Source organism: Parasteatoda tepidariorum, chromosome X2 (genome assembly GCF_043381705.1).
Source record: "Parasteatoda tepidariorum isolate YZ-2023 chromosome X2, CAS_Ptep_4.0, whole genome shotgun sequence".
Classification (NCBI taxonomy): Eukaryota; Metazoa; Arthropoda; class Arachnida; order Araneae; family Theridiidae; genus Parasteatoda; species Parasteatoda tepidariorum.
In genome coordinates, this window is record NC_092215.1 from 47,755,899 (window position 1) to 47,782,706 (window position 26,808).

Below are 26,808 nucleotides of genomic sequence, written 5' to 3' on the forward strand. Positions count from 1 at the left end.
AATAATGATCAACTTTCTTAATAAAACAAAAAAATTTTTTCATTTTGTTTCTTGCTCAAAAATCAACATTTTATTTTTCACAATCTTTTTTTAGAATTGTGACATAATTTGAAAAAAAAAGGGTTTTGGGCAGTTCAAGACAGTTTTGGACAGGACGGTTTAAACCGTGGATTAATCTATTCTGTCCTAAACCTTGCAAACTCTGATTTATATTTTTTACCGAGAAAATGTAAGTAGGGATGAATACATTATAATTAAGAGTTGTAAGAGCTTATTTTAAAATAATCCACGAAAAACAGCTAAGAATGAAATGGTTTTACTACAATTTTTTTTAAAAAATGTATTCCGTTATGTCTTGTTGAAAAGACACAACACCTGATTTGTACAATTTATTATGATTTCTCTAAGTAGCTTGTTTAAGCTACTGAATGGAATTTGATTCATATTAATATCTTGTTTGCCCTTATGTTCTTTTTCGATTGTTACGGATCACCTTCCATCATGAACTAATGTTTCTTTTTCTTTTCTTCTTTGGCTGACTTACAATTCGTGACCTCATACACTGAATTCTTAAAAGATTGAAATAACTGTGAGAGTGTGTTGTTTAGCGAGACAAACTGCTTTTGCTATGTTTTCGAAATATGTTGAATAATTCTGGAGGAATGTGCGATTTTTTAAAAATTTGAAAACTCAGAAACTATTTGACCAATTGCGTTAAAATTTTATATTTTGCGATATAAAATTACATTCATTAAAGGAATATAAAAATTTGTATACTTTGCTATTCAATTTTTTTTTACTATTATTAAATAAAATATTTTTTGAAAATTATTTCTACATGAAATTATCTTTGGATAAACGAAACTTATAATGGTGCGCAAAATTCTTTCGTTTCTCTTATTAAGTTCTCGACATAAGACGAAATACGCAAAAAGTAAAATAAACATTCAGAATTCAAAATTTTCGATCGCTCTCCTAACTTAAATATTAGAAATATATTTCCTAGATTGTGGCTATCCCCATATTTTGAGGGTCCAAAATCCAAATCCTCTGAACCCAATCCAGAAGACAAGGGAACTGCTGAATCAAATATTGGGAGAAATTTGAATTCGTGGAGGACTTTTGATGGAACTAACGTGCATTAGCTTTACATGTAGAGGAAGACCACGAGAAACTCTCACGGTTAGCCGGTCGGTAAAGGGACTCTAACCCATGATCTGTTTACCACTGAGGATATTTCACGTCAACACTGTGGTCGGTGCAAGCCAGATGCGGATTCGTATCGACCAAACATCAGTGGGATTCGAACCCGGTTCATCTCATTGGAAGGCGAATGCTCTATCCCCTGAGCCATTGCGACTCTAACAGTTAGTATGTAAAAATCCATTTGGTTAGAACAATAGATATTCAGTGGTATTTTTTTCCGGTGGGAGCAGGAACTCTTTCTACCATTAAAATCCGATAGCAAAATGTCCTATAGAAATTTATTTTTTTTACTGAAACCTAGATTTGACAATCTCTTGATTAAACTTTTTTAAATTTGAAGTGACAAAAATGAAAAATTATCCTTTACACCTAACCGATAATTTATTACCAATTTGTTTCTTTCTGTTTTTCGGGGTTTATCTCCGTTATCTTCACATATAAAACAGGGTTTATACGCACCTGGAAAAAATTAATAAGTGATAGTAATATGAATATACATTTTTTTATATTATTATATTTTCAGCTACCAGAATATTTTATTCATTCTAAGTAAACACATATAGATCCGAAGGTGGTGGATATAAAATTTCAATTCTATGTTGGAAGCTGATATTAGGAAATTTTCAGTTTTTTAATGACAAAATTGATACCAGTTATTAATTTTTTCCAGGTACGTACAAACCCTGAAAAATGATTTATGCTGAGATAATCCCATTTAATACGCTTTAGTTTCTGGCACTCTTGTTTAACTAGAAAAAAGTAGTGACAGTTTTTCTAAACTCAGTTTTTGGTAAAGTCTTGGCGCAAAATCTTTATAGCGAAAAATTACAAATCTTAGATTTGGGATTCTTCAGACAAATTTTTAAATTTAAATTCCGTTTAAAATGAGAAATTATTCACAACATTTTATTATCAGAAAAAAAAATTGGATCCTCATGCTTATGTTTTACGCGGATTTCTCACAATATGTAAGTCAATATTTTTTCTGTTGCCCTAGTTTTGACTACTACACAGAGAAAACATACTGAGAGTTTTAAAAAAAGTTAGGCCAACCTAGAGCAAGCTATGCAGTTTAAAATGCATTCACATTATAAAATGTAAACAAATAATACTCAGGGCTTTCCGTAGGCGTGGGTGAACTGAGCAACCAACCAGGGTCGCTGAAATTTAGGGCCGCCAAAATTTCAAAGCTTGTTAATATAGTTGTTACTGTGACTGACTGAAATTGGTGGTGGTTGACTTCCACCAGTGAATGTTGACAAACACATAGTCGCTTTGGTAAATGTCCGAAATATAACTAGGTATACATTTGCCCGGTATGCCTTACATCAATGTTTTTTTTTTATATGCATTTAACCAGTTTTCCAAACACTGATGTTTCTCCTAATCTATCCTCAGTAGATATTAAAATTTTGGATAAATATAATAATATCAACGAATAAATTAATATCAAATCGGATATAACAAATGTTTCGGACATTCACCAAAACGACTATGTGATTGTTGACATTCACCGGTGAAAGCCGACATTCTCCTGATTTCGATCATTTACGGTAACATAGTTATGTTAAAAGTTTTTTTTTTCTCCCTCCACTTTCTTGCCATATTGAGAAAATTTCTTTAACTCTTACACTCATAGTTCTATCTTTTTCCCAGTTGAAAAGGTTGCTTATCTTGCAGCCCACTAGACATGTTGTGAAAAAGACATTGCTATTGTCATCGTCACTCATCTTGTTTTTTAGTTACTGTCAATGAATCAAGGTGTCTAGTTTCAGAAAGAACGGTGAATACTATAGTAAAACAACTTTACAATACAAAAACAATTTTACTGATACTATGTTAAATTTTGGGATTGCTTTAAAAATTCTTCTTACTGTTCCTATAACCATCATTATTGCAGAACGTTCAGTTCCAAAACTGAAACTGATAAAAATATATTTTGAGATCAATGATGATTGATGCTTGCTTTCATCTTTGGCACTCATTTCCATTGAGAATGATCTATCAACTTTTTTGAATTTTTCTGTTTTAATAAACAATTTTGCTGCTCAAAAAACAGGAAAATTGCATTATAATTAACTTATCCACATTTGTAAACAATTTTAACTTAACATTTAACTTAATATTAACATTTTAACTTAAAAAAATTACTTATAAATATGGATAAGTTAAAATGTTAAGTTTTCCTCATATTTGCTAAATCTTTTTTTCCTATTTCTAGGATTTTCCTATTTCTAATTATCTCAATTTATATTTCCAAATCTGCCCAATTTAATTTCAGTTAATGAGTGTAAATTTTAAAATAATAACATTGATGTGTCATAGAAATGAATTATTTTAAAAATTTCAATTATTTTCCATTTGTGAGTGGAATGCAATCCCTAAGACCTGCCGCGGTAATGTCAAGAAAAATAAAAAGCAGGGTTTGCATGATTAAAAAACATTTTACTTAAAAAAAATCATGATTTTTTAAAATCATAGATTTATGTAGAAAATATTATTTATACAGTACTGCATTATCAATATGTAATAATAAATCACTGATTTCAAATCTCATTGATAATAAATGTTTTATTCTTTTAATAAGGAATAGGTTGGTAAATTAAAAAAAAAATATATGATTTTTCTTTCTGTTCAAGATTTTAAATGCAAGTAAGAATGTACAGTCCCTGGCCAAATTATTAGACGCACTGTAAGATTCTGTGTAAAATCTTAATTTAGCAGGTGATATTATACAGCTTATTGTTTTTACGCCACTGAAACCGGTTTGTACTATTTTATGTTCGTGCGTCAATTGGTTAACATTGCAATGCAATACGTTGAAAATAAATGCAAATAGAAGGTATATAAAAAATCTCCTGAATAAAAACAAATTACATGTATGTTTAAATATAAAAGTATTGCATATAAATTATTGCAAAACATGTAATTATTAAAATACTACAGTGCGTGTAATAATTTGGTCTAATTATAATAATATACTAATATAATACCTGATATAATAAATATTCTACATTTATAAAATTTATCCGATCATCGAATTTATATTGATTATCGTCTAATTTAACCAACTGATACACAAGCGTAAGCAAGTGCTAACCGGTTTCAGTCGCGTAATAACAATAAAGCTGTATAGTATCACCTGATAATTCAGATTTTACATAGAATCTTAGAGTACTTCTAATAATTTGACCAGTGACTGTAACTTTTATTTCATTATTCTTTTCTTTTCATTTTTAATGTGCTCATATGTAGTGATTAGTTTGCCACAATTAAATACTAGTATAACCTTTTTATTATAAGTAGCGTTAAAAATTTTAATTTGCCGTATTGTTGTTAAATAATATTAAGTAGGGGAGAGTGGGGTCAATTGTAACAGGGTACGATTGTAACAGAGCAAAAATCTCGAGTGTCGAGTTCTAGATTTGGTTCCTAGGTGGCGCACAAGGTGTATTTAATAAATCTACATGTACACCCCTGCTGGCAATCATTTTTATGTACTTTTGAAAGAGTTACATCACAAAAGATATTTTCACGCTACGTAAGTACTTTTTTTGGTATTAGAATATTATATTGTAACAAAGTAATTTTGTTTAAACAAATAAAAATTATTAACCGAATATGTAAGTGGACACCTTAATTAACATTTCAATAAAAAAAAATTAGTTTTGTTAATTAACTAGCATTGTTTTTAACAAATGAAGCTGAAATGGCGTCTTGGGGACGATTGTAACAATAAGTAAAGGGACGATTGTAACAGCTGAAAATAAATAATCTTATGTTTACAAACCATTACTTAACTCTTTAAGAACCACCAATAGTTTCCTATATCATTTATATTATGTTGCATGTGCATTATTTTATTTGTCACCTTTCACAGCATAAATTAAAATTTTTAACCCCTTAAAGTTAAAAGTTTAACCCTTTAGGTCTCTGCTCATTATTATTTTTACTCCTAAAATATCACTACTATTTTGATCAATAAAAAAATATATCACAACTATGATAATATGTATAATTAACTATGTTTTAGTTGAATTTATGAACTGTTACAATTGACCCCGTAAGTGGGGACAATTGTAACAAGTGCACGACTGTCAAAAATTGTTAATAACTAATATAATAACATTTAAAATAAGGTATTTATTTTTTTTTCTAGTAGAGGATAGTCTACTTTACTCGTCTGTCAATTAATACTAATAATATATTGGATTTTTTGTTAGTTAAAAATAGTTAAGTAAAAAATGTTACAATTGACCCCACTCTCCCCTACTATTTATACATTTTATCATAGTTTTAATCGATAAACGAGAAAAGAATAAATAAAAAAATCTGATTAAAATAAAAAATCCAATTTATATTTTTAAATAAAACATGACTGTGATCAACTCTGATAAAATGCCTAGGTGTTTCGCCCAGGGCCGTGAAAATCCTAAGCACGCTCTTGGATTATTTCTCCTCTGCGTTATCCTGACATAATTTGTATGCATTTTGATATTTTGAAAACAGAATTTGCCTTGAAGGGTTTCTCCTGCAGTATAATGCTCCCAGTGTATGTTTTGTTATGAAAATATACATACATTTTTGTTAATAAAAATATTTTTATTTGTGATAAATGCGTTACTTAAAAATTTCCTGTTTTCCTGTGCAACCCTGAATAAGAAATTCAGTGATGCGATTCACATCAAAATAGCAAACTATAATTATCTCTTTAGTACAATAGAGATGAATCAAAAAGAATTTCTGGGTGATTAACATCAAATCGTTAAGTTTTTCCAAAAGTTAACACATGGTGGACCGACTAATTGATCTTACGTTTTAATACGCTGTAGGGTAAACTAACCAGTGAAGGAACACTTAAGCTTCGCTTGCCTTTTAAAAAATCATATTAATTTCAAAATTTGTAATTTTAGTTAAATGACAGTGTCAACATATTTGTCACTAATTGCAAATTATGTATAAAAAAAAAATTGTAGAGAACTTACATAATATTGTTTTAAAGTTTTGGAGGTTCAAATAACAAGTAGTAAGAAGACCAAGTAAAGGAACACTTAATTTTGGTTATTTTTTAATGCCTTTTTGAATTTATAAGTCATAGAAATATTTAAAAACAAGCCTATTTTTGAAATTATAACATATAAATACTTGGAAAATGTTAACTTTTTTTTGTAATCATGAATTAAAAATTAAAGTGTCAACATATTAACACATACTGTTCATTCACTGGGAAATTTATGCCCAGTAAAGGAACATGCCTGTTCCCTCACTGGTTAGAAGTTGTTTTTCATATTTTTAACATACTTTTGATGCGGAACATCACTAAAGGTACAAGAAAATTAAAGTTTATCTTTTATTTTCATTAACTTAGAAAAATACCCAGTAAAGGAACACTTGTTTATTCACTGGTTTTTCATCGCTTGGTGATCCAGTGAATATACACCCCCTTATTTCAGTACTTTATTATGCTATGATGCTTAAAAAAAGTAAAACGTAACTTCAATAACTATGTTTTGAATTCTCTTTTTCACAGTGAAAAAAATAAAACTATTATGTGCAATTAATTCCACTTCAAACATATAAATACAAACACTCACCTTATAATTTTTTCAAAGAAACAAGGTGTTGCAGAGATAATAACAAATTCAAACATTTTTCCAGAGAAGTCTATTTAACCAGGTTATCCAAAACATTGCTAGATGACTTCCTATTGTTTGGCAGTAAGCTATTGTTACCAATCAATCTAAAGAAAAACTTTCAAATTCTTATTTTCAATCAATATATATGAAATGTTCCTTCACTGGGTAGTGTTCCTTCACTGATTGGTTTACCCTATATTAATTAAGTTACAGTTCGACAGAGATCTAACTGTCATTCTTAACAAAGCTTAGATCCAGCTTAATATAATAAAATTTAGCTTTATCAATATTAACTAAGTTCTGTTTATCGTAGCAGGCGACGTTTCTTCTAAGTCACGTGTGTGTACTGCAACATATAATTTTGAAAGGTTGCTCACAAATTTAAGCAAACCGTTCACAATTTTTTTAATGATAACGTTAAAAGTGCAATGTTATTTATAATTTTTACAAAAAAAAGTTAGTGCAATGTTATATATAATTTTAACAAATATGAAAATATAGTGCCATATTTACAATTTTTCAAAACGAAGTATTTTGCTCTCCAAAAATAATTTATTTGCTTTTTTTTAATTGCACTTCAATCTAATCTTTAGCATAAGTTATTCCAATTGAGGTTGTAAAAATTAACTCTTTCAACGACTAAATTTAAAAAGATAAAAGTAAATAAAATATCCTGGTTGTTAAATACTTATTGATACAAATCTTGAGTTTGTTTATGAAATCTTAATTTTATTAACTACTTGAATAACGCGAATAAATGTGCATGGCATATTTCATTTATATCTAATCAAAACTTAAGTTACATGTCAAAAATTATAGACGAAACTTATAGACGAGATTTACGACTACTAATGTTCAACTCCGTAGCCTTGTAATTTTGAACCCAATCCAGAAGATCAGGGAACTCCTGGATCGAGTATTGGGAGAAATTTGCTTCCGTGGAGGACTTTTTGATGGAGATAACCCGCATTTGCGTTACATGGAGAGGAAGAAACGAAAATCTCCTACGGTTAACCCGACGGCAAGGGGACTCTAACCCATGATCCGTCTACCACTGAGGATATTTCACGTCAGCACTGTGGTCGGCGCAAACCGTTTGTGGAATTCGTATCGACTGGGATTTGAACCCGGTTCGAAGCATTGGAAGGCGAACGCTCTATCCCCTGAGCCATCGCGGCTCTATAGACGAGATTATAAAATAACATATTCTGTTATAAATAAAACAAAAACACGAAATTTTAAAAAAAAAAGGTAGCTTACTTTAGTTTTAAAAAATTCCGCGCACTACTATCTTCTTCTCGCGCAGTTCAAAACAATGTTTGAAAACAATGAGGGTTGACATAAGAAGTAGGACTCATAGGATATGGGACTAATGTGGACAGCTGGAATATTTTTACTATTTAGTAACTCAAAATTTCATTGTAAATTTTGGAAGATTGGAAAAACTATGTTGCACTTTCTCATGCAGTTGCGTAATAGCGCAGTTTACTTTTAAATAACAAATTAAAAATAAGGTTTTAAGGAAGGAAGAAGGAAGATTTCCATTTATTTTTGTTGAACTATTAAACTATTTTAATTTCTTTTAATAATAAGAGATGTCATGTTTTAGAATACTTGCTTATTGCATATTTTAATATTCACTTATGATTTGTCCTTTTAAATTAACGAATGAAGCTCTTAAGCGAATATACGCTAATGTGAGTTAATGGTACAGTCAATATAAGGCTTTCAGTGTTAATAATATGGGTGTGGGTTATTCTCTACAATTATTAGGATACTTATTTACAAAATTAGATTAATTTTGTAAAGTATTTCCTTTATTTAAAAAATAAATAAATTTCAATTTATTTTTTTTTCTTGCGGAATTTGATTAATACTGTACAGTGTAAAAATTTGATAAAACTACTAAAAATTAAACTCAGTGGTGGGACAGCCTATGGAGGGCCAAGGCCTACTGTACCCATCTCACTTTTCTTAACATTTGGACTCTGGGGTGTAAGAGCAGATGCTCCGGTTGGGTGGTCAGCCTAACGTGGTACCCCCAGTGTTTAGTTCCCAAGCATGCTTGGTACTCATTTTATCAACCCACAGAAGGGATGAAAGACTGAGTCAACCTTGCCCGGCCCGAGGATCGAACCAAGGATCTGTGGCACGACAGCGCGAAGAACTGCCACTCAGCCACCGGCTGTTAAAAAGTAAAACTAATACTTTAAAATGCTTTAAGTTTAACTATTGGACATCTGAGAAATTTTTTGAAATTTTATATAGCAGTTGTAAAATGCGTATTACCAAAATTCTATTAATGCCTCAGTCTCACATGTGTATTTTTATTTACTTGATCCGATGCATATTTTGTTTGGAGATATTTGATCTTTTCCACACTTATTGGACACCCTGGGTACGATAGATCTAAAAGTCGTATTGTGATTTGTAAATGTTGGCTAAATTCAACCCGTCAACGCAAGCATAACATCTTCCTTTGGGGACAGTTTTATTCTATTCAAATAAGGTGAAAACGGGTAGCACAGTTATTTCATTGTTAGTTTTTATCTTTTAAAAACAAATCATGCCTATCCACCATGAGGTATGTCTAAGTAAGATAAAACTTCGAATTTGGATATTTAATCATGCAATTTTATTTTATTTTATCCGTCGTTGAAAAGCAGACCCAATTTTGAGTTTGCGACTACTAATGTTCAACTCCGTAGCCTTGTAATTTTTGAACCAATCCAGAAGACAAGAAAACTCCTGGACCCCCCAGAGGTTTTGATTTGTAATGGGAGCATGGAGGACTTTGCGACTCGACAGATTTAACGTGCATCAGTCACCATTTACTAAACGGGGAGGCTTCGGCCGACAGGGATCGAACCCACGAACTCTTGGACATAGGCCCAGTGCCCTACCAATCAGACTATCCCGGCCTTTAATCATGTAATTAAAGTTTTGAATGGTAGTTAATAAAAAAAATATCTTCTTAATTTAAGCATCAATATACAGTAAAAGTTCAATAAAACGAGTACGGCACATTACCAGAAGTCCACTATTAAGTGAAATTTCCAAGTCACAGTCAAAATTTTAATATTACTTATTGAAAAAAATCATAAGTTTAGAACGAGTTAAAATTTATTAACTTTCCGCTATTACAGCAAAAAAGAGTTTGGGAGATAAATTTCTTTTTGCCGTTTTAGTAAGCAATATTTCACGAATAAAGGTAGATATTTTTATATATTTCTAGTATAAACATAGAAAAGCGAAAAATAAACATTGTTTTCTTCTTGAAATTTTTATTCTTTAATTTTTATAAAGAAATGTGCGGATGACTAACGGCTAAGTTATCTTTTTCCTAATAAAAGGAAAAATACTCTCGCTTTTTTTTTTTTTTTTTTTTTAGAAATCTTGAAATACATTTCAAAAGAATGCGCCTTTAGTAGACCACGTATCTATCATGCCTCCATATTTGCATTCTTGTTCAAATCAATATTCACTGTTATCAATAACGTCAAAAAATATTGCACATCATTTCATTTTGTTCATATAAAATATGAAAAGTTAGTTTTCTAACATTCCTGTCGTAAACCCTTACAGGACTCCCAAAGGTCCACCAAAACTTTAAAAATTGGTAGCAAAATCTATGCAATAAAATGTAGTCCTTGATTTTAAAAATTGATCTTTAAATTTTTCTTGATCATTACACTGATTTGAAAACTTATTGCATAGATACAAGTCTGGAACCTGCTTGATGAATATTATCTAAATTTAAGTGGTTGCAAAATTTACGAACATTTAAAATTGGTTTGATGTGTAGTTAGCAGCCAGTTCAATATTCTTGACGGACTCTTGAGAGCCCTGCATTTACGCTTTTCATAAAGTACAGAGCTACGTAATTCAACTTACATTCTGCAGGAAAAACCGGTCAACGCTAGATATGTATTTTAAATCAAAATAATTGTTCACTTTTTAGTCTTTTTTTGTATTCATTTTGTATTCCTTTTTAAAATATTGAATATGAGTATTTGCTTCTAACGACAATTTCATCCGCTATGATGGATTGTCATTATAACGGAATTTTACTGTATATTAGCACTCTTTTCCAAACAACAATAGTTTCTTATTAAAAATGAAAAGTGTTTTTGGGTAAAATTCAGCAATTTGACTAGACTATATGGTTATAAAACTGTGCATCACTACATGTTGATTTGCATGTTATTTTTAATGGTATTTATAATTAAAAATATCAATACTGTATTGATAATTAAATTACAACATCAGTAGTATTTATAATTAAATTACAAATATTTTAGTAGTAAATTTATGCTGTATATGAAAAACAACCTTTCGTGGAGTACACTTTTGTTTACTGTAAGCTCTTAAGAAAATTAAGAAGAAAAAAAACTGGTATCGAAATTTATAAAACAAAACCTCAAAGATTCACTTCTTGTAAAAAATTATTCCTGTTGAGGAATCTCTGTGACGGATTTCTGTTATAAAAATATTAAATTAGAAAGCAGTGGATTTTCAAATATCTGTATAAATATCCTTTAAATATCTGTATTTATGCAAATGATCTGTGCTTGAATGTCCTTGGAAACTTCCTAGCAGAGGGTAACATATTGATATTTATTGAAACCAACCTTGGACACCTTGGATATTATTAATTTTAGAAAAAATAAATTACAAATTTTATACTAATTATGCTAAATAAATCTTTTAATTTGTTTCCAATTTTTTTGCTCTGTTAAACTATAATTTTGATTCTAACAACACTCACATAAGTGGTGCTAGAAATCTATAATTAAGTTAAAATTTAAGAAGCTAGGAAAAAAATCAGAAATGGAAAGAACGATTACGATTTTGAGGAACGTTAAATGATGATTTTGAACGAAATAACGATTCGATCTACCTTTAGTGGTGGGTACCTTTTTATGCATATTACTAGATCTCACAAGAGAATTTTCTTTAAATTCCAAACCTCTATTAGTTATTCTCTTCTATATTTTTCCTTTGAAGTACTGAAAGAGACGTCATTCCTATGCTATAGTAGTCATTGTTTCCATACTTATAATTATTTGATTTATTATCATGCCGAAATGTAGTAGGTGTAGAATTTGAAGTAAATTTTCAATCCTGAAACAAACAAAACAGTTATTTGCAATGGATTTTTCCAGTTTTTTTTAAATCACTCCCTGAAAAATTTTGATCACAAATTGCGGATTCGTGCCTAGCTCCCTAAAAAGCACAATAGTACAAAAATAAAAACTCCAGCCTATTTTTCCAGGCAAATTCCTGTATTGCCTGGACTATAAGTTTGATCTTGGGAATTGTTTTACGCGTACTTCTTTTTTAATTGATCTTTTAAACTAATCAGAATGTTTTTAAAGCATTTTCTTACTGAGCTGATTTTCTCATTTTGTCCGCTTATTATTTATTTGTTGTTAAAAAAGCGCGATCTGTATCCTTGTTCGAAGTGTACTCAACATGTGGCTCGTGACCTTATTTCGACCTAATGATAAGCCTACTGTGGACCGTAGGGAATCTGATGAAGGCGAAATCTTAAAAATTTACTTCCTACTCATTTACATTTAACGACTTCCTTTTATGTTTAAACTAAATTTGAAAAATACCGTACATAAATATAGATTCTGAATTGTAATAAATTAGCTATGGAGGTATCGATTAAAAATTTAAGTTGAATATTTTCACACAATTATAAGTATTTGTATAACAAAAAATATATATGAATCGAATTTGCAAAGTATAAAAGGCTCCTAAAAGCATAATAATCGATTTAAATTTATTCCTAGATTCATAAACATGTATGGGAGATATAATTCATAAGCATTCCGTCTAATGATCTAGGAAGTTACTTAAAAATATTAAATGTTTACGTATTTTATGCGGTATGGGAGACGAATGTTTATGAATCTAAGGTTAAGTATAAAGAATTTTACGAGGCCGCACTGACATAAGTGATGAGTAGCTCTGAAATTGCAGGGCTCGTAGTTGTGCTGATTATCTGGACTTGATTTAGCCTAATTGGGGAACGAGGCAAAAACTTCTTTGGGAGCCCCCCTCTGCTTCAGTAATGAAGAACCGAACTTTATGGAGGTATTAAAATTTTTCACCTCGTTATATATATGTAACAAGAAAATTCACTAGAACCTAAAATACCTATAAAGTCCCCCTCTTCCAATGGTCAGACGAAATATCATTCTGTTCATTTTATTGATTTTCTGACAATTCTAAGTCAATCATGAAAAGGATATAGCACATCTGAAGAGCCAAAATTTGACAAAAATGCTATTTAAATTTATAATTAGAAAATGTAAAGCAATGTTATTTTAACTAATTTATTATTTTCCTTCGATTAACTGAATGAAAGATGCACAAAACGGTCCACAATGGGTTAACTGATTGTTAACTTTGTCAACTAGCTGTGAAAAATTCTTATCCTTGCTGACATTAGGGCGGAATTCAGATAAATTTTCGCAATTACGATGGCTCTATTTAGCCAATCAGAAGCCCGTATTTTTGCAAACATATCGCCTTTTGCGATATTTAAAAATCAGGGTTTTGATTGCCCAAATTTGTCCATCGTAAGTGCAAAAATTTAGCTGAATTTATCCCTAGAAAGCCATGGATTTACGAAATATAGATTTTTTGTGTTCATACGATAGATTAATGAAGAAGCTAACATAAAACTGACGGATTTTGCACAGTACTGATATATAGTATAAAAAAAAGTTCATTTAAGAAGGAAACATAAAATAAATTTTGATTCGGGAGCCCCCCTCTGATGTCGGGGCCCGGGGCAACTGCCCCGTATGCCCATGCCTTTGTCCGGCTCTGCTTGATTATCATGTGCAAAATATTTTGTCATTACTTGTCCTAATTTTTAGATTTTTGTCCAGATATTCCTGATTTGCGTGTGCGTTCCCACACATCGGGATTATCAATGTTTAAAACTTTGATAATCCCTTTGGATTTTAGTCATTTTATTCGAAAGAAACTTAAAAATTTTTTAAAAAATTTTTACGTTTATGTATATAATATAAAATATTATGGTGATAAATTTAGAGATCATATGCTTATTTATCATATTTAGTAAATACTGCAAAAAATTTTGTAGGATGGAGTTTTTACACAATACCTCTCTTTTATCTTTGATCATTTCCAATCAACAATGCAGTAATCATATTCTATTACTTTTTAGGGTGAATTGTGGGATCGTCTATTAAAATTATTTAAAACAAAATGTTCACTGTTTTTATTTTGAAATTATTGAAAGCCAAATTTAAAACTATTTGATTAACAAAATCTCAATTGCAATTTTTAATTATATATCGGCATGAGGAAATATCAACTAATTGATACAGGTAATTTTTTTTATGAGAATACTAAAACTTTTTCATGTATTGATTTGAAACTATTATGAATTGTTCAGTATTGATAATATTATACTGAAAAGTCTTAAAACTTTCTCTTCTAAACAAAGCAATTCGAAAATTTAAAATTGTAAAATTTATTATTCTTTTGTTGTGAAATTCGCTATTATTACACTTAAGTAGAGCAAATTATGCGTTTGCATATTTTGAAAGTAGTATGATATATGTAAACTGTTCCGAAAATGCCTTGATTTTTTTCTTTAATCCACTATGAAGCCATCGAGCTTTGTTTTTGAATTGCAGTGGTGTGCAGGGAGAAGTCAAAGGAGTCATGACCATGAACGAGCATTTCTTTACATTTTAGAAAAATCAAAGAATCATAAATTTTTGGAACTTCCGTATACAATTATTTTATTTTATAACCGCCGTTGCACAGTCCACCCAATTATATGGGTTTACGACTACTAATGATCAACTCCGCAGCCTTGTAATTTTGAACCCAATCCAGAAGACAAGAGAACTCCTGGATCGAGAATTGAGAGAAATTTGCCTTCGTGGAGGACTTTTTGATGGAGCTAACCCGCATTTGCGTTACATAGAGAGGACGACCACGAGAACCTCCCACAGTTAGCCTGACGGCAAGGAGACTCTAACCCATGATCCGTCTACCACTGAGGATATTTTACGTTAGCACTGTGGTCGGTGCAAGCCGGATGCGGAATTCGTATCGACTGGGATTCGTACCCGGTTCGCCGCATTGGAAGGCGAACGCTCTCTCCCCAGAGCCATCACGGCTCTCGTATACAATTATAAAAAAGATTATTAGATTTAGATTTTTATAAATGCATGTAACTTTTCAATTTTTTTTTTTTTAAATTTAAATTAGTTTTTTGCTCGTTCCTTTTTTTGCTTAATTTAGTGATTTCACTATTCTTTACAGGGGCATCTAACAAAAGAATCAACCCCTGTCATTCACGTTCGACCAGTGGTGCGCTGATGTGGTTGAGGGGGCCTTAGAAATTCAGCCAAAGGGGGCATTCAATCGATGACTAATGGCACTGAAACCTTAAATCTATTTCTAATATTTTTAATAAATTAAATTTTCTCAATTTGAGTTAAGGAAAGTAATTCATGAAGACTTAAATACAATTTTTTTTAAAAAATAATAATAATTAAGTAGTAGGTTATTAAAATATAGTCCTTGTTTACACTCAATGAAAAATGTAAAAATATTTTGTCAAAAATGATTTTTAATATAAAGCAGTTTCTGCATACAAATGGAAGCGGAAATTATTATATTATTTACTCAAGGAATTATTATTATTTTATTTTTAATGGCAAGATTAAAAAAACCTGCAGCAAAAAATATAAAGAACCATAGAGAACAAGAAAGTAGTTGTAGCGATAGTTGATGAATCCGAAAGTTCCCTGTTTACAAGAGAACATTTGGTAGAAGAATGAGTAGATCACCATTCATGACGCATCAACTAGAAGGGCCATGACCAATCCCAAATTACAGAGACTGCAGATAAGCGAGAATTATTGTTCTTATTTGCGTGAAAATGAATTTAAAAACACGTATTTCGATTCTTCTAAATATACTTTTATTGGCTTATTTATGTTCTCATAAAAAAGTGACTAAAATCCTCTTTTCAGGGACATAAATTCATAAAAAAATTTATTGGGCTCTCATATTAAGATTAAAATGATAATTTCTAATGTTGTAATGTAATTTCTAATCATTTTAGTTTCAAAATTCATTCATTTAATTTGAAGTCAAAATATGAATATTTATGTCTTCAGTATATTATAAGCACATATGTCTTTTTTTTAAAATAAATAAATAAAGAAAATAAATTTCAAGAATGAAATTAATGAATTACCAAACTTTATTTTTTCTTTCTTTCTTTCTTTTGTTAAAAAGGTTTTGGGAACTTTTTTGTGCCTACAGCCTTTTTCAAAGAACGGTTCTTGTTTTTGAAAAAATAAAAAATAAAAAGTCGTAGCAAAAGTTTTTATTTTACAGAAAATGGGTAGTTCTCACGACTATAATTTGTTAATAATACAATATTTATGTTTGAATCTGAAGTCAAAGGAGTAGATAAATGAAGGAAATATCCACTATGTACAATCGATTTTTCTCAAAGGCGCTTTTTTAAGTCATTGCAATATTTATTACCCGGCGTTAGAGGGTTAATGAACTAACCAATTAAAAATGATAAAAAAAAGTGGTAACTCAATTATTTCATTCTTGAAATTTACTGTCAAATTAATCAAAGAATTCGCGTTCAACGCAATGTATAGAAAAAATAAATATCTATATTTAAGTCTAAAATTAGGCAATATTGTAACCAACGCAAGAGAATCCATAAATGTCTTTCCGCTTTCTTTCATTAAGTCTTTTTTTTTATCACAACATAGTGTTACGTTTTCGTCATAGCAATCTTAGATGCGTTAATATCCTCATAACTGCTAACTTTTACGCTTTTTTTGGATGTGAAACTATTTATTTTGATTATTTTTCTAGAAATTCATTTACTTCAAATCACTATATCTGCATACTTATCAGTAGCTTTTATTGTTTTTAGGTTGTGGTGATCAAAATCATTTTATTTAATAAACCAAGATTTAAATTTCTCCAAAAAAGAGCATTGCTATCACAGGAAAAAATCTTTGTAAAAAATTGTAAAAGATGACAGGCATGATTATAGTAACCCATTTAAGATTACCATTGATAAAACGCAACTACTATTATGTTGCCTTAATATTTCAAAAGCCCAATATTAACACTAATTAGCTTAACGCTATTATTTTATGCAAGTAGAAGTGTGAAATATAGAAACATCTGTTCTTATCTGGGAGAAAAAAAGGTAAAATAAAGATTAGGCTTAAAAATTTTTTAAATGAGCAAGAAACGAAAATTTTTATTTCCCGATAAAAACATCTCCGAAATTTCTCGAAGGCAGCTTTTTTTTCTTTATTGGTATTACATAGCTGCCAATAATTCCTCAAATTTTTCGAAAGATTGTAAACAGGGTGTTTTTCATAATGACAACCCATAACAAATTTTTTTTAAAACACTCGGCAAAACTTGTCGAAATAGTAGCAAAAATCACGCATAAAATAGAAATTGATAGTTAATTTTAAACGAGGAAATAACGAAAACTTAATAGAAATCACGCAAATCACTACTGAGGTAAGCAGAACTAAAAGCATAGAAACCAGTTTAATTACCTGATGAAACTTGGAGATTTTTCAAACCATCACCATTTTACTTCTCCCTGTTTCCCCTGAAATCAAGCATCTTCTGATGCTAGTAGTTTTCGTCTTCCTCAGTAATGATTCGTTAAGGTTTGATAGTATTTTTATTTTTTATTAACTTAAACATGAACTTAAGACCGTTAATATACAATCTCTTTTGACTTGAGACTCTAATATATATTAAGGGTGATCATTTCGGAGTACCTAATAAAAATAGCCTGATTTAATCGATGATTTATGACATATGAAGCATTGCGTCTTTTTTTTCATATATAAGATTGTAGTCATACAAAGTCTAACAACGCGAATGAAACACAAATAGTGCTACAAAACAAATATACTATAGGCACTATTTTTGTTTCATTTACGTTTTTCATATTTATTCATACATAGCACCCTTTCTTTATTTGGGTCATACTAATAATTAATTTTTATTTCTTTTCAGACTGGTATTTAAAGAACTTTTTTGGACTTTTCTCCTCATTACTGTAGTTTTAAGAAGCACTGAGGGATCTTTAATATCTAAAAGAGCAGCAACAAAAGCACCATCCAGCTCTTCAATCTCAACTACAGCCTCTACAGTAGCTTCAGTAGAATCATCCACTCGAAAATCTACAGGGAGCCGAACAAGGCCTAAAGCAACGTCCAAACGAAAAACAACTACCACAACAACTGTAGCATCCACTGTTGAATCTACAACTCCTTCTAAAAGGCCCAATACTTCATCCAATAAAAAGAAGCCAGAAAGGGAAAAACCTTCAACAACTACTCTCTCCCCCATTGAGGTAATGAATAGACTATACCAAATGCACGGTATGGCTTCTCATGGAGTGTCTATGAGTCATTCATATCCTTCATCTTCTTCCACATCAACAAAGAAAAAAGAAGGAGCACCTTCATCTTCATCCATGGATGAAATTTACAGACTTCACGCTATGGCAATGGCTCAAGCTTCTCACAGTAACAAAAAGAAGCCAGAATCTTTACCCAGTAGCTCAAGTGAATCTTTTAAAGATTCTTCCCATACAAAACAGAACTCTCAAAGCAACTCGATGGAAAATATCTATCAACAGCATTCATCTCTGCCATCTTCAATGCATCATATAATGGCACAACATTCTCAAAGTAGCTCTAGACCTCAAAAAACAGAGAGTGTCCCCAGTTCTTCACAGGATTCACACTCTTCTTTGTCTAGCATAATGCAACCTCTATTGAAGCAACTGACACCAGTTGGAGCTGGAATAAGTGTAGTATTGGCTCCTTTGCTGCTTTTTAATGGATTTTTAACTTTCTTCAGCAACATGAGCCGATTTCTTAACAGCTTTGCACAAACAATTTTACCTGTACGACGACCAGGCCCTGCTCCAAACCAACCAAATTTTTTTCAGAACATCGGGCCAGATCATTTGCAAAGACAGCCAAGAGATTGGCTCGTAAATGCAGACAATCTCAAAGATATTCACCAGTTTGCTGAATTAATTTTAAAGGCTCTGCGAGAAAATGAGGGTTAACTGAAGAAGAAATCTTTTTCGCCATTCAATGTGAGCGAATGTATAGTGCCATTTTAAAGTTTCTCCTTGAAAAAAAGAGGAACAGAATTACAAATATACTATTTACCTTTAAGTGTTTGGGCACCTGTGTTAGAAAAGAAAAACACAACGTATTTATATTCAGTAGTTAATGAATAACCTTCCTTAATAAATAACCTTAACCTTAATAAATAACCTTTACGAGAGGCAATTTTAGGGGCAAGCTTTTCACATATCCTTGCATCATAGCTAGTCTCTTCCATTTGATTGGAGAAGAGATAAGTTTTTTTTTTTGCATATTTCGGACGCCTTAATTCAGCGATCCAACTCGTCCCAGAGTTTCACGATAGGATCTGGGTTTAGGGAAGGGCAGTTCAGTTAGTTAATCCCATTGTCATCATACGAATCCATTATAGACCTTATATCAGCTAACGGCTAGAAATAATATGGGTCCAACCTTTTAACTGTCACAACGTAGAAGCACACTGCTATCCAAAATGAAAGAGGTGTCAAAATTGAGAGATTATCATGAATTTGAACCAAGGGCTCATACTAGTAGAAACAGTTCCAGACCAAAATTCCACCACCACCGATATGCATGAGTGTCCAAATAACTATTGGTAGATTGTGTATATGTTATGTGAGCTTTATTGCTCACTTTTTAAGATTTGTAAAAATCTAAAGTATTATTTATTTTCCTTAGAATATTATCATTTGTTAATTGTATTAATTTATTATTGAATGTTTATATCAAAGGCTATTAAAATTATTAGTATTATGATGATCTCCAGTTTTTGTTTTTGATAAATGAAAAATAAAACAAAATAACATTATTAAAATTACATTAATTCGATTAAGTAATCAAATCATTGCACAAAAATTACAAATACTTGAAAAATTATTTTTCATTCTGTGACTAAAGCTTGTGAAATAAGCTTCATCGCAAAAATGTAAATTTTTGCTTCTTTCAACATCAAAAGAAACCACCTTATTCCACAAGTATAGTCTGTCTATGGAAAGAACTCCCTTCGACACTAGTCTGGTACAGTGGCGATGACTATGGTTACGAGGTTTAATTATTTTAGGAAGGGGTGCTAGGTCAATATTTAAGGCAAGCTTTAGCTGGGATCAGCGACAGAAGGGAATCAGAAGAAAGAGAAGCTCCCTTTCTAAAATGCATTGTTTCTCATTTCCACAGCAACAGACGGCCTTAGACTTCGTGGCGAAGGTAGTTCCTTCTGTAGACAAACTATACTTATAGTTTCTTCCTTGACAATCAGAATTCGTTATGTAATCAAACCAGTTTAACCTCTTTCCATAGTATATCCTTATTTTGTATATTCCTTTCTTGTATTATCACTATTTTATATTCCTTTTTCCGTCTTTTGCGCCAAAATTTACTCACAAAATCGCGAACTCTACGGTTGAATAAATTAACGAGGACCGGCACTGCTCATCCTCAGTCCTTTTGCAGTCTGATAAAAGTGGTCAACCAATCGTTCACTGATCGATACCAGTGTTGCTTGAGATCTACTGGGAAAAAAAATTCTAAAGTTTGATGAAATGAGTTGAGGTAGTCGTAAGGTTACGACTCATGGCAGCAATGCAGCACTTAAATAAATGGACAAAGCAATCACCTTCTACTACTAAGTTTTGTACTACGGTGCTTTGTTCTGCCCCGATTATAAATCACATGCTCATAAGAGGTTTTGTTAATGAGTTTTGTGCAGTCTGTGGTGCTTTCCTAAGTTCTTCCTTTTTGACGGAATATGATAGCACTACTGTATTTCTGACGCTATCACTAGTGTCCAATTTTTATTTAAGCAACCCCTCCTCCCCATTTACACGAAACCTACGTTGAATTGAACAAGGGACGAAAATCTCATTTTTTAACACCGATTCACCCAGTTTCTTTCAGGCAAGCATTGTCGTGTAAAGGCAATTCCGAGTCGGGCCAGTAATCACACGCGTGATGATTAGCTCCTTGCATCACAACGATTTAAGCTTTAGGTTTACGACTACTAATGTTCAACACCGTAGCCTTGTAATTTTGAACCCAATCCAGAGGACAAGGGAACTCCTGGATGAAGTATTGGGAGGAATTTGCCTTCGCGGAGGACTTTTTGATGGAACTAATCCGCACTTGCTTTACATGGAGAGGAAGAATACGAGAACCTTCCACTGTTAGCTTGACGGTAATGGGATTCTGACCTATGCTAGATTAGAATTCCATTAGTTAGTCTACCACGAGGATATTTCACGTCAGCGCCGTGATCGATGCAAGTCGGATGCGGAATTCGTATCGACCAGCTGTGTCTGGGATTCGAACCCGGTGCTCCTCATTGGAAGGCGAGTGCTCTAATCTCTGAGCTTTCGCAGCTCTTACCACACTATTATAAAACTCATTTATTCAAGGAGAATATCTAGAAAAATATAATTTTTAACATTATCAGTTTTTTTGTATTTATTTTAATAGTGAGCGATTAAAAGGAAATTTAAGGTATGAAAAATTTACTTTGCATTAAGCTAGGTAACTATAAATGATAAAATCCAAAATTTTAGAGGAATTGGGAGAAAAATGCTTGAAAAAATGCCCTTATTTTTTAAAATTTTTATTAATATGTATCATTTTGCGTTGGGAAATTAGTGAACTGAAGATATAATAAACTCAGTATATACCAACCTTGCTAAATATTAAAAAATATCAAGTCTAAATATTAAAAAGTATCTCCTAAACTATTTTTTGATTACAGAATTCACAAACTTTTATAAAACTATTGCAAATATTTTTTTAAAAAAGTGCCTCCTTTGGTTGTAGGAACTTACTTTCTTCGATTACTCATTGTATGCAATAGTTACAATGTTTTATTAGAACCATATTTCCGGATTCTGTCGAAGCCTATATTTCAAAAGTCAAAGATCCATATCCAGCTGGAAAAAAATTTTTTTTTTATAAATAATCAAAGCTTAAAAAAGCTAATTCATAAAATTTCAGTCCTCTTTATAAATCATTGGTCAATTTTAAATTTGTTAATTATTTATTTCAGTCATAATAAACTTGGTAATGGCGCACAACAAGTATACGGTGAGTATAATTGTAGAAAAAATCAGAGAAATAAAATAGTTTCTATTTACATGAAACTGAAGAAGACATAGGCTACATGTCTGAACATGTGGCTTTGTAATTTAATCAGTTTAATAAATATGACATCACCGTTTGAAAGAGAAATACTGAAAATAAACTTACAAGCCTCGGCATTGGAAATTTTTTTCTCTGATGTCTTTACTTCCAAATGTATTAAAAGTAGCAAAATGGAACATATCCTGATAATAGCAGCCATTGTTTCAAAATTTTCTGAATCTTTTAAGCAAATATTCGTATAAGAAAATTTGGAGTTAGGTACAAGCCATTGTTTGGAATTTTATTTATTTATTTTCTGAATATTGAAATTTTATATATTTAAACTGGTGCACAGTACTTAAAATGAATTAGAGACGAAAAAGTGTAGGAAAACTAGGATTTTTCTAGAAAAATAAAATTTTTAACATTATTAAATATTTTTAATTTATTGTAATAATGATTGATATAAATGGAATTTAAATTTTAATAATTTTATATTACATTAAACTAAGTTATTTTAAGTGTTAATATTAAAAGTTTTAGCAGAATTATACGAAAATTTCTTGAAAAAAATACGATATTTTTTTTAAAATTTATATTATTGTTTCCATGAATCATTTTGTTTGGAAGTTTGTGAACTGAAGACATAATTAACTTAACATATGCGTCCTCCCCTCCCGCCAAATATTAAAGATTATCAACACTAATTATAACTTAATTATATTAAAAATATCAACTCTAAATATTCAGAAATATCCTCTAAACTATTTCCCGGTGATAGAACTATAAAAATATTTCTTTTAAAATAGTGACTGCTGTGGCTATGGCAACTAGCTTCCCTTGATACCCACACTTTGTTTTATTAGAACCATATTTCCCGGATTATGGCTTGCCACATATTTTGAAGGTCAAAAATCCAAATCCGGCAGAAAAAGGGTGCATCGATTCTGAAAACGTACGTTTTTGTATCCGATTTCGAACATAAAATATTGTTTGTTCTAAATAAATAGTGCAGACAATAATTTGAAGTACAAAATCTGACACAACGTGACATTGAGACACCGATACTAAAAGTAGTTCAATTTTTACCCGTTCGTTTTTCTTAACTTTCCCTCATTTTCGAATGTTTGGCGGTCTATTTGATCATGCTCTTGACGAACAAGATCAAGCGAACAAGATCATGCTTAACATATATGGATTGAGTAAAATTTCTGCTGGATTAGAGGGAACAGTCGTTAAGTTTAGGTAGGAAATAAATTGCGGGCAGAAACACTTTTCTTTTTCGCTAACAACAGGGCCCTGAGACAGCTCTAACGCTATCTCAGGGAATCTCTCTATTCTTTTAGCTCTAACGCTGAAAAAAAAATTTTTTTTTAATGATGTTTACTTCGAAGCACACAAAAATCTATTCTAAATTTCATCTCACTTTTTTTTCTTTGGTTTGTTTAAAAAAAATAGAATTCCAGGTGTTAGTTCGACGTTTCAAATAATGTTATATTTAAGTTTTTAATATTCAATTTATTATTATATCATTATATATTATGATTATCCCTTATCTTTTGACTCAACGTTTTTTTCTATGATGTTTACTTCGATGCACACAAAAATCTACTCTAAATTTCATCCCATTTTATTTCTTTGGCTTGTTGTCAAAAAATAATAATGAATATTCAATTTATTACTATATATTATGATGATCCCTTATCTTTTAAATCAACGTGTTTTTCTTTTCTTTTTGAGACGTTTTTTTGACTTGGGAAATTGTTTTATGCAACCTAGATTGAATATTCAAAAATTGGGAGTTTTTTTTAAATGCAATCTGAGCATTCTGGCTGTCCGGACAACTAATCAGCTGTCTCCAATCAGCTGAGATTTTGTGAATTTTTGTGGATTAAAAATAAAAGAAGCTCAGTCAGGAGTTATGAAAAGTTTTGTTCATTAACCATCTTAGGAGAGTTTTCCAGTTTTAATTTTTTGTTGTAGGTCTGATAGAAAAATATTCAAGATGAATGATTGTATTATACCAAACTGTTTGATTTATAAATTTTTGCTTGAGTTGTGGGTTATTGTTAACTACAGCGTTTTCCACTGCAATTAATGGCGTTTCTTAAGCATAAATTTAAACTATTTTTCTATCAATGTTTATTGGTCAAACATAAATTCACATACCATATTCCAAAATACTTTAGCTGACGTGAAATATTCTCAGTGGTGGACGGATCATGGGTTCCCTTGCCGTCAGGCTAACCGTGGGAGATTCTCGTGGTCTCACAATACTTGATCCAGGAGTTTCCTTGTCTTCTGGATCGGGTTCAAAGTTACAAGGCTACGGAGTTGAACATTTGAAATCGTAAAATGATAAATTGGATTGGCTGTTCAACGATAATAAAAACAATATCCTTCATATTTAATTCTAATTTTTTAAAAATTAATAATAGTTAGGGCACAAACATACTTTAATTGAATGAACATACCAACGAATTGGGATTTTTTAATCTTCAAAACTATCCGCAGTATGGTTCCAGAAGTTTGGTCAGAAGAGCGATCGAAACGCTAGCTAACTTAAATGTAAATTTTACTTATTGCGTACTTTGCCATGTCTCGAGAAATTTTAAAGCTAATCAGAAACATTTTTGCACACAAATATAAAATTTCTTTATTCAAAGATAATTCCAAGCAGAAAAATAGTTTTTAATAATTATTTTACATTTTTTAATACTTTATTAAACAATAGTGAGTAGTAAAAAAAATGAATTTTAGGGTACATAAATTTCAATGAATGTTATTTAAATGACAAAATAGAAAATTTGAGTGCAATCATTCGAATAGTTTCTGAGCTATGAAATTTTAAGACCGTCGTAAAGTTAAAATTTGATTTCTCTAAAACAATTCGACTGATTTCGTTGTTATATATATATTTCGTTCAAATAAAAATACATTCTTTAAAATTATATATAAAATTTTATACCTTACAATTAAAAATTTTCAATTCAACAAAAAAAGACCATTATTAAATAAAATAGTGAAAAATAATAAATAATTATTAAACAATTATTTTTTGCAAAGAATTATTTTTGGATAAATTAATTTTATAATTGAATGCAAAAATATTTCGATTTACTTGAAAAGTTCTCGAGATATAGCGAAGTACTCAAAAAGGAAAGTTCTACCGCTCTCCTGACTCAACTATTTGGACACTGCTTTCCAGATGACTGCTAACCCCCCATATTTTGAGGATCAAAATTCCGAATCAGCCGACAGGACTGTGCAGGGGTCAGGGAACTGACTCAAAAAGGTTCTGGATTCGAATCCCGGGCAAGGCATGGGTGTTCTTTCATCCCCTGTACAATCTGTCCTTACTGTAGGAGCATCGTTGGCCCACCTAATATGGTGATCCTGAAAGAGTGGTCAGCGAATCTGTTTTCAGATGCTTGCATTGACGAAAGGTTATTCCCCAGATGGGCATTAGAAAAAAAAATTGGAATCCGCCGAAAAAAAGTTATGTCTATAAAGAAAAAATATATACGTCGAATTTCGTAACTTTAAAAAAATCTTCTGCTATAATTAATTAGCAAATTATAGGTCATCTCTTGAAACCATTAAGATTCGTGACAATTCGATCATTAGCTCAAAAGTTCTTCAGGATATCCCGTTTCTTATTTCGCGCCTATTACACTTACGCATTAAATTGCCTTTTCGTTTATTGTTTTTTCTCGTTAGTAACTTTTTGTTTTATCATAACAATGGGTTTCCAATTAACCTTAACATTTTGCAAAACTATTTACAGAAAACTTTTAAAAGAGAAGGAGCAGGTGAAAATATGGAGACATTTCTAAACTAACTCTATGTAAGCAATCTTGTACATAGAGTTAGTATAGAATAAGATCTTTCCTAAGAATTTTTGCTAGAATAAGATCTTAATAAAATCCTTACTGGAACAAAAGCATTTATTATGTTATTGGGAGTACAAATTAGTTCGGTCTGTTTTCAAAAGATGGCTCTGGCTGTTATGACTGTTTCATAGTGACAGCTTGTTTCGGTGGTTTTAGAGAGGTTAGACATCTGTCAATAATATTCAGTTTATATCGCTTTATGCTTCATACAAAAACCCTGTTTTTTACTTTGTTGAATATGTCAAATGTTGTGGTAACTAAGCAGCATTTGCGGGAGGTTTTATGTTTCTGCTTTAATTGCGAGAAAAATGCAGTTTAAGAGCATCGAAGGCTTGTAGAAGTTTATGGTGACGATGCCTTAACTGATAAATCATGTTGGGAATGGTTTTTCACGCTTCAAGAATGGTGAATGGTGAAGGAAGAATGGTGTTGCATGCTATGAGCTGCTACAACCTGGCGATTCCATTACTGGCGGTCGTTCTAGGCTACAATTGATTCGTTTGAGCCGTGCAATACGAGAAAAACGGCCGGAATACGAGGAAAGACATGACAAAGTTATTCTTCCGCATGATGACTGTCGGTCTTATGTCGCAAAAGTCGTAAAAATTATTTGGAAACGCTCAAGTGGGATATTTTACCTCACCCGCCGTATTCTCCAGACATTGCTCCTTCTGATTACTGGTCGTTCCGACGGATGCAGCATGATTTGGCAGGTCACCGGTTCACTTCCTTCGCAGAAATCGAAAATTGGTCCTTATCTTGGATTGCCTCAAAAGATGA

General features: G+C 31.2%; 1 protein-coding gene across 1 annotated transcript in view; it reads left to right on the forward strand.

Annotated features, from left to right (window-relative positions):
* LOC107457557 (uncharacterized) overlaps positions 1 to 19,798 on the forward strand; it is a 32,493-nt gene extending 12,695 nt beyond the window's left edge. The window contains exon 2 of the mRNA XM_016075732.4: positions 17,931 to 19,798. Coding sequence (XP_015931218.1) covers positions 17,931 to 18,996 — 1,066 coding nt within the window. The 3' untranslated portion in view covers positions 18,997 to 19,798. The remainder of the gene's footprint in view (positions 1 to 17,930) is intronic.
* The last annotated feature ends 7,010 nt before the right edge of the window (positions 19,799 to 26,808 follow it).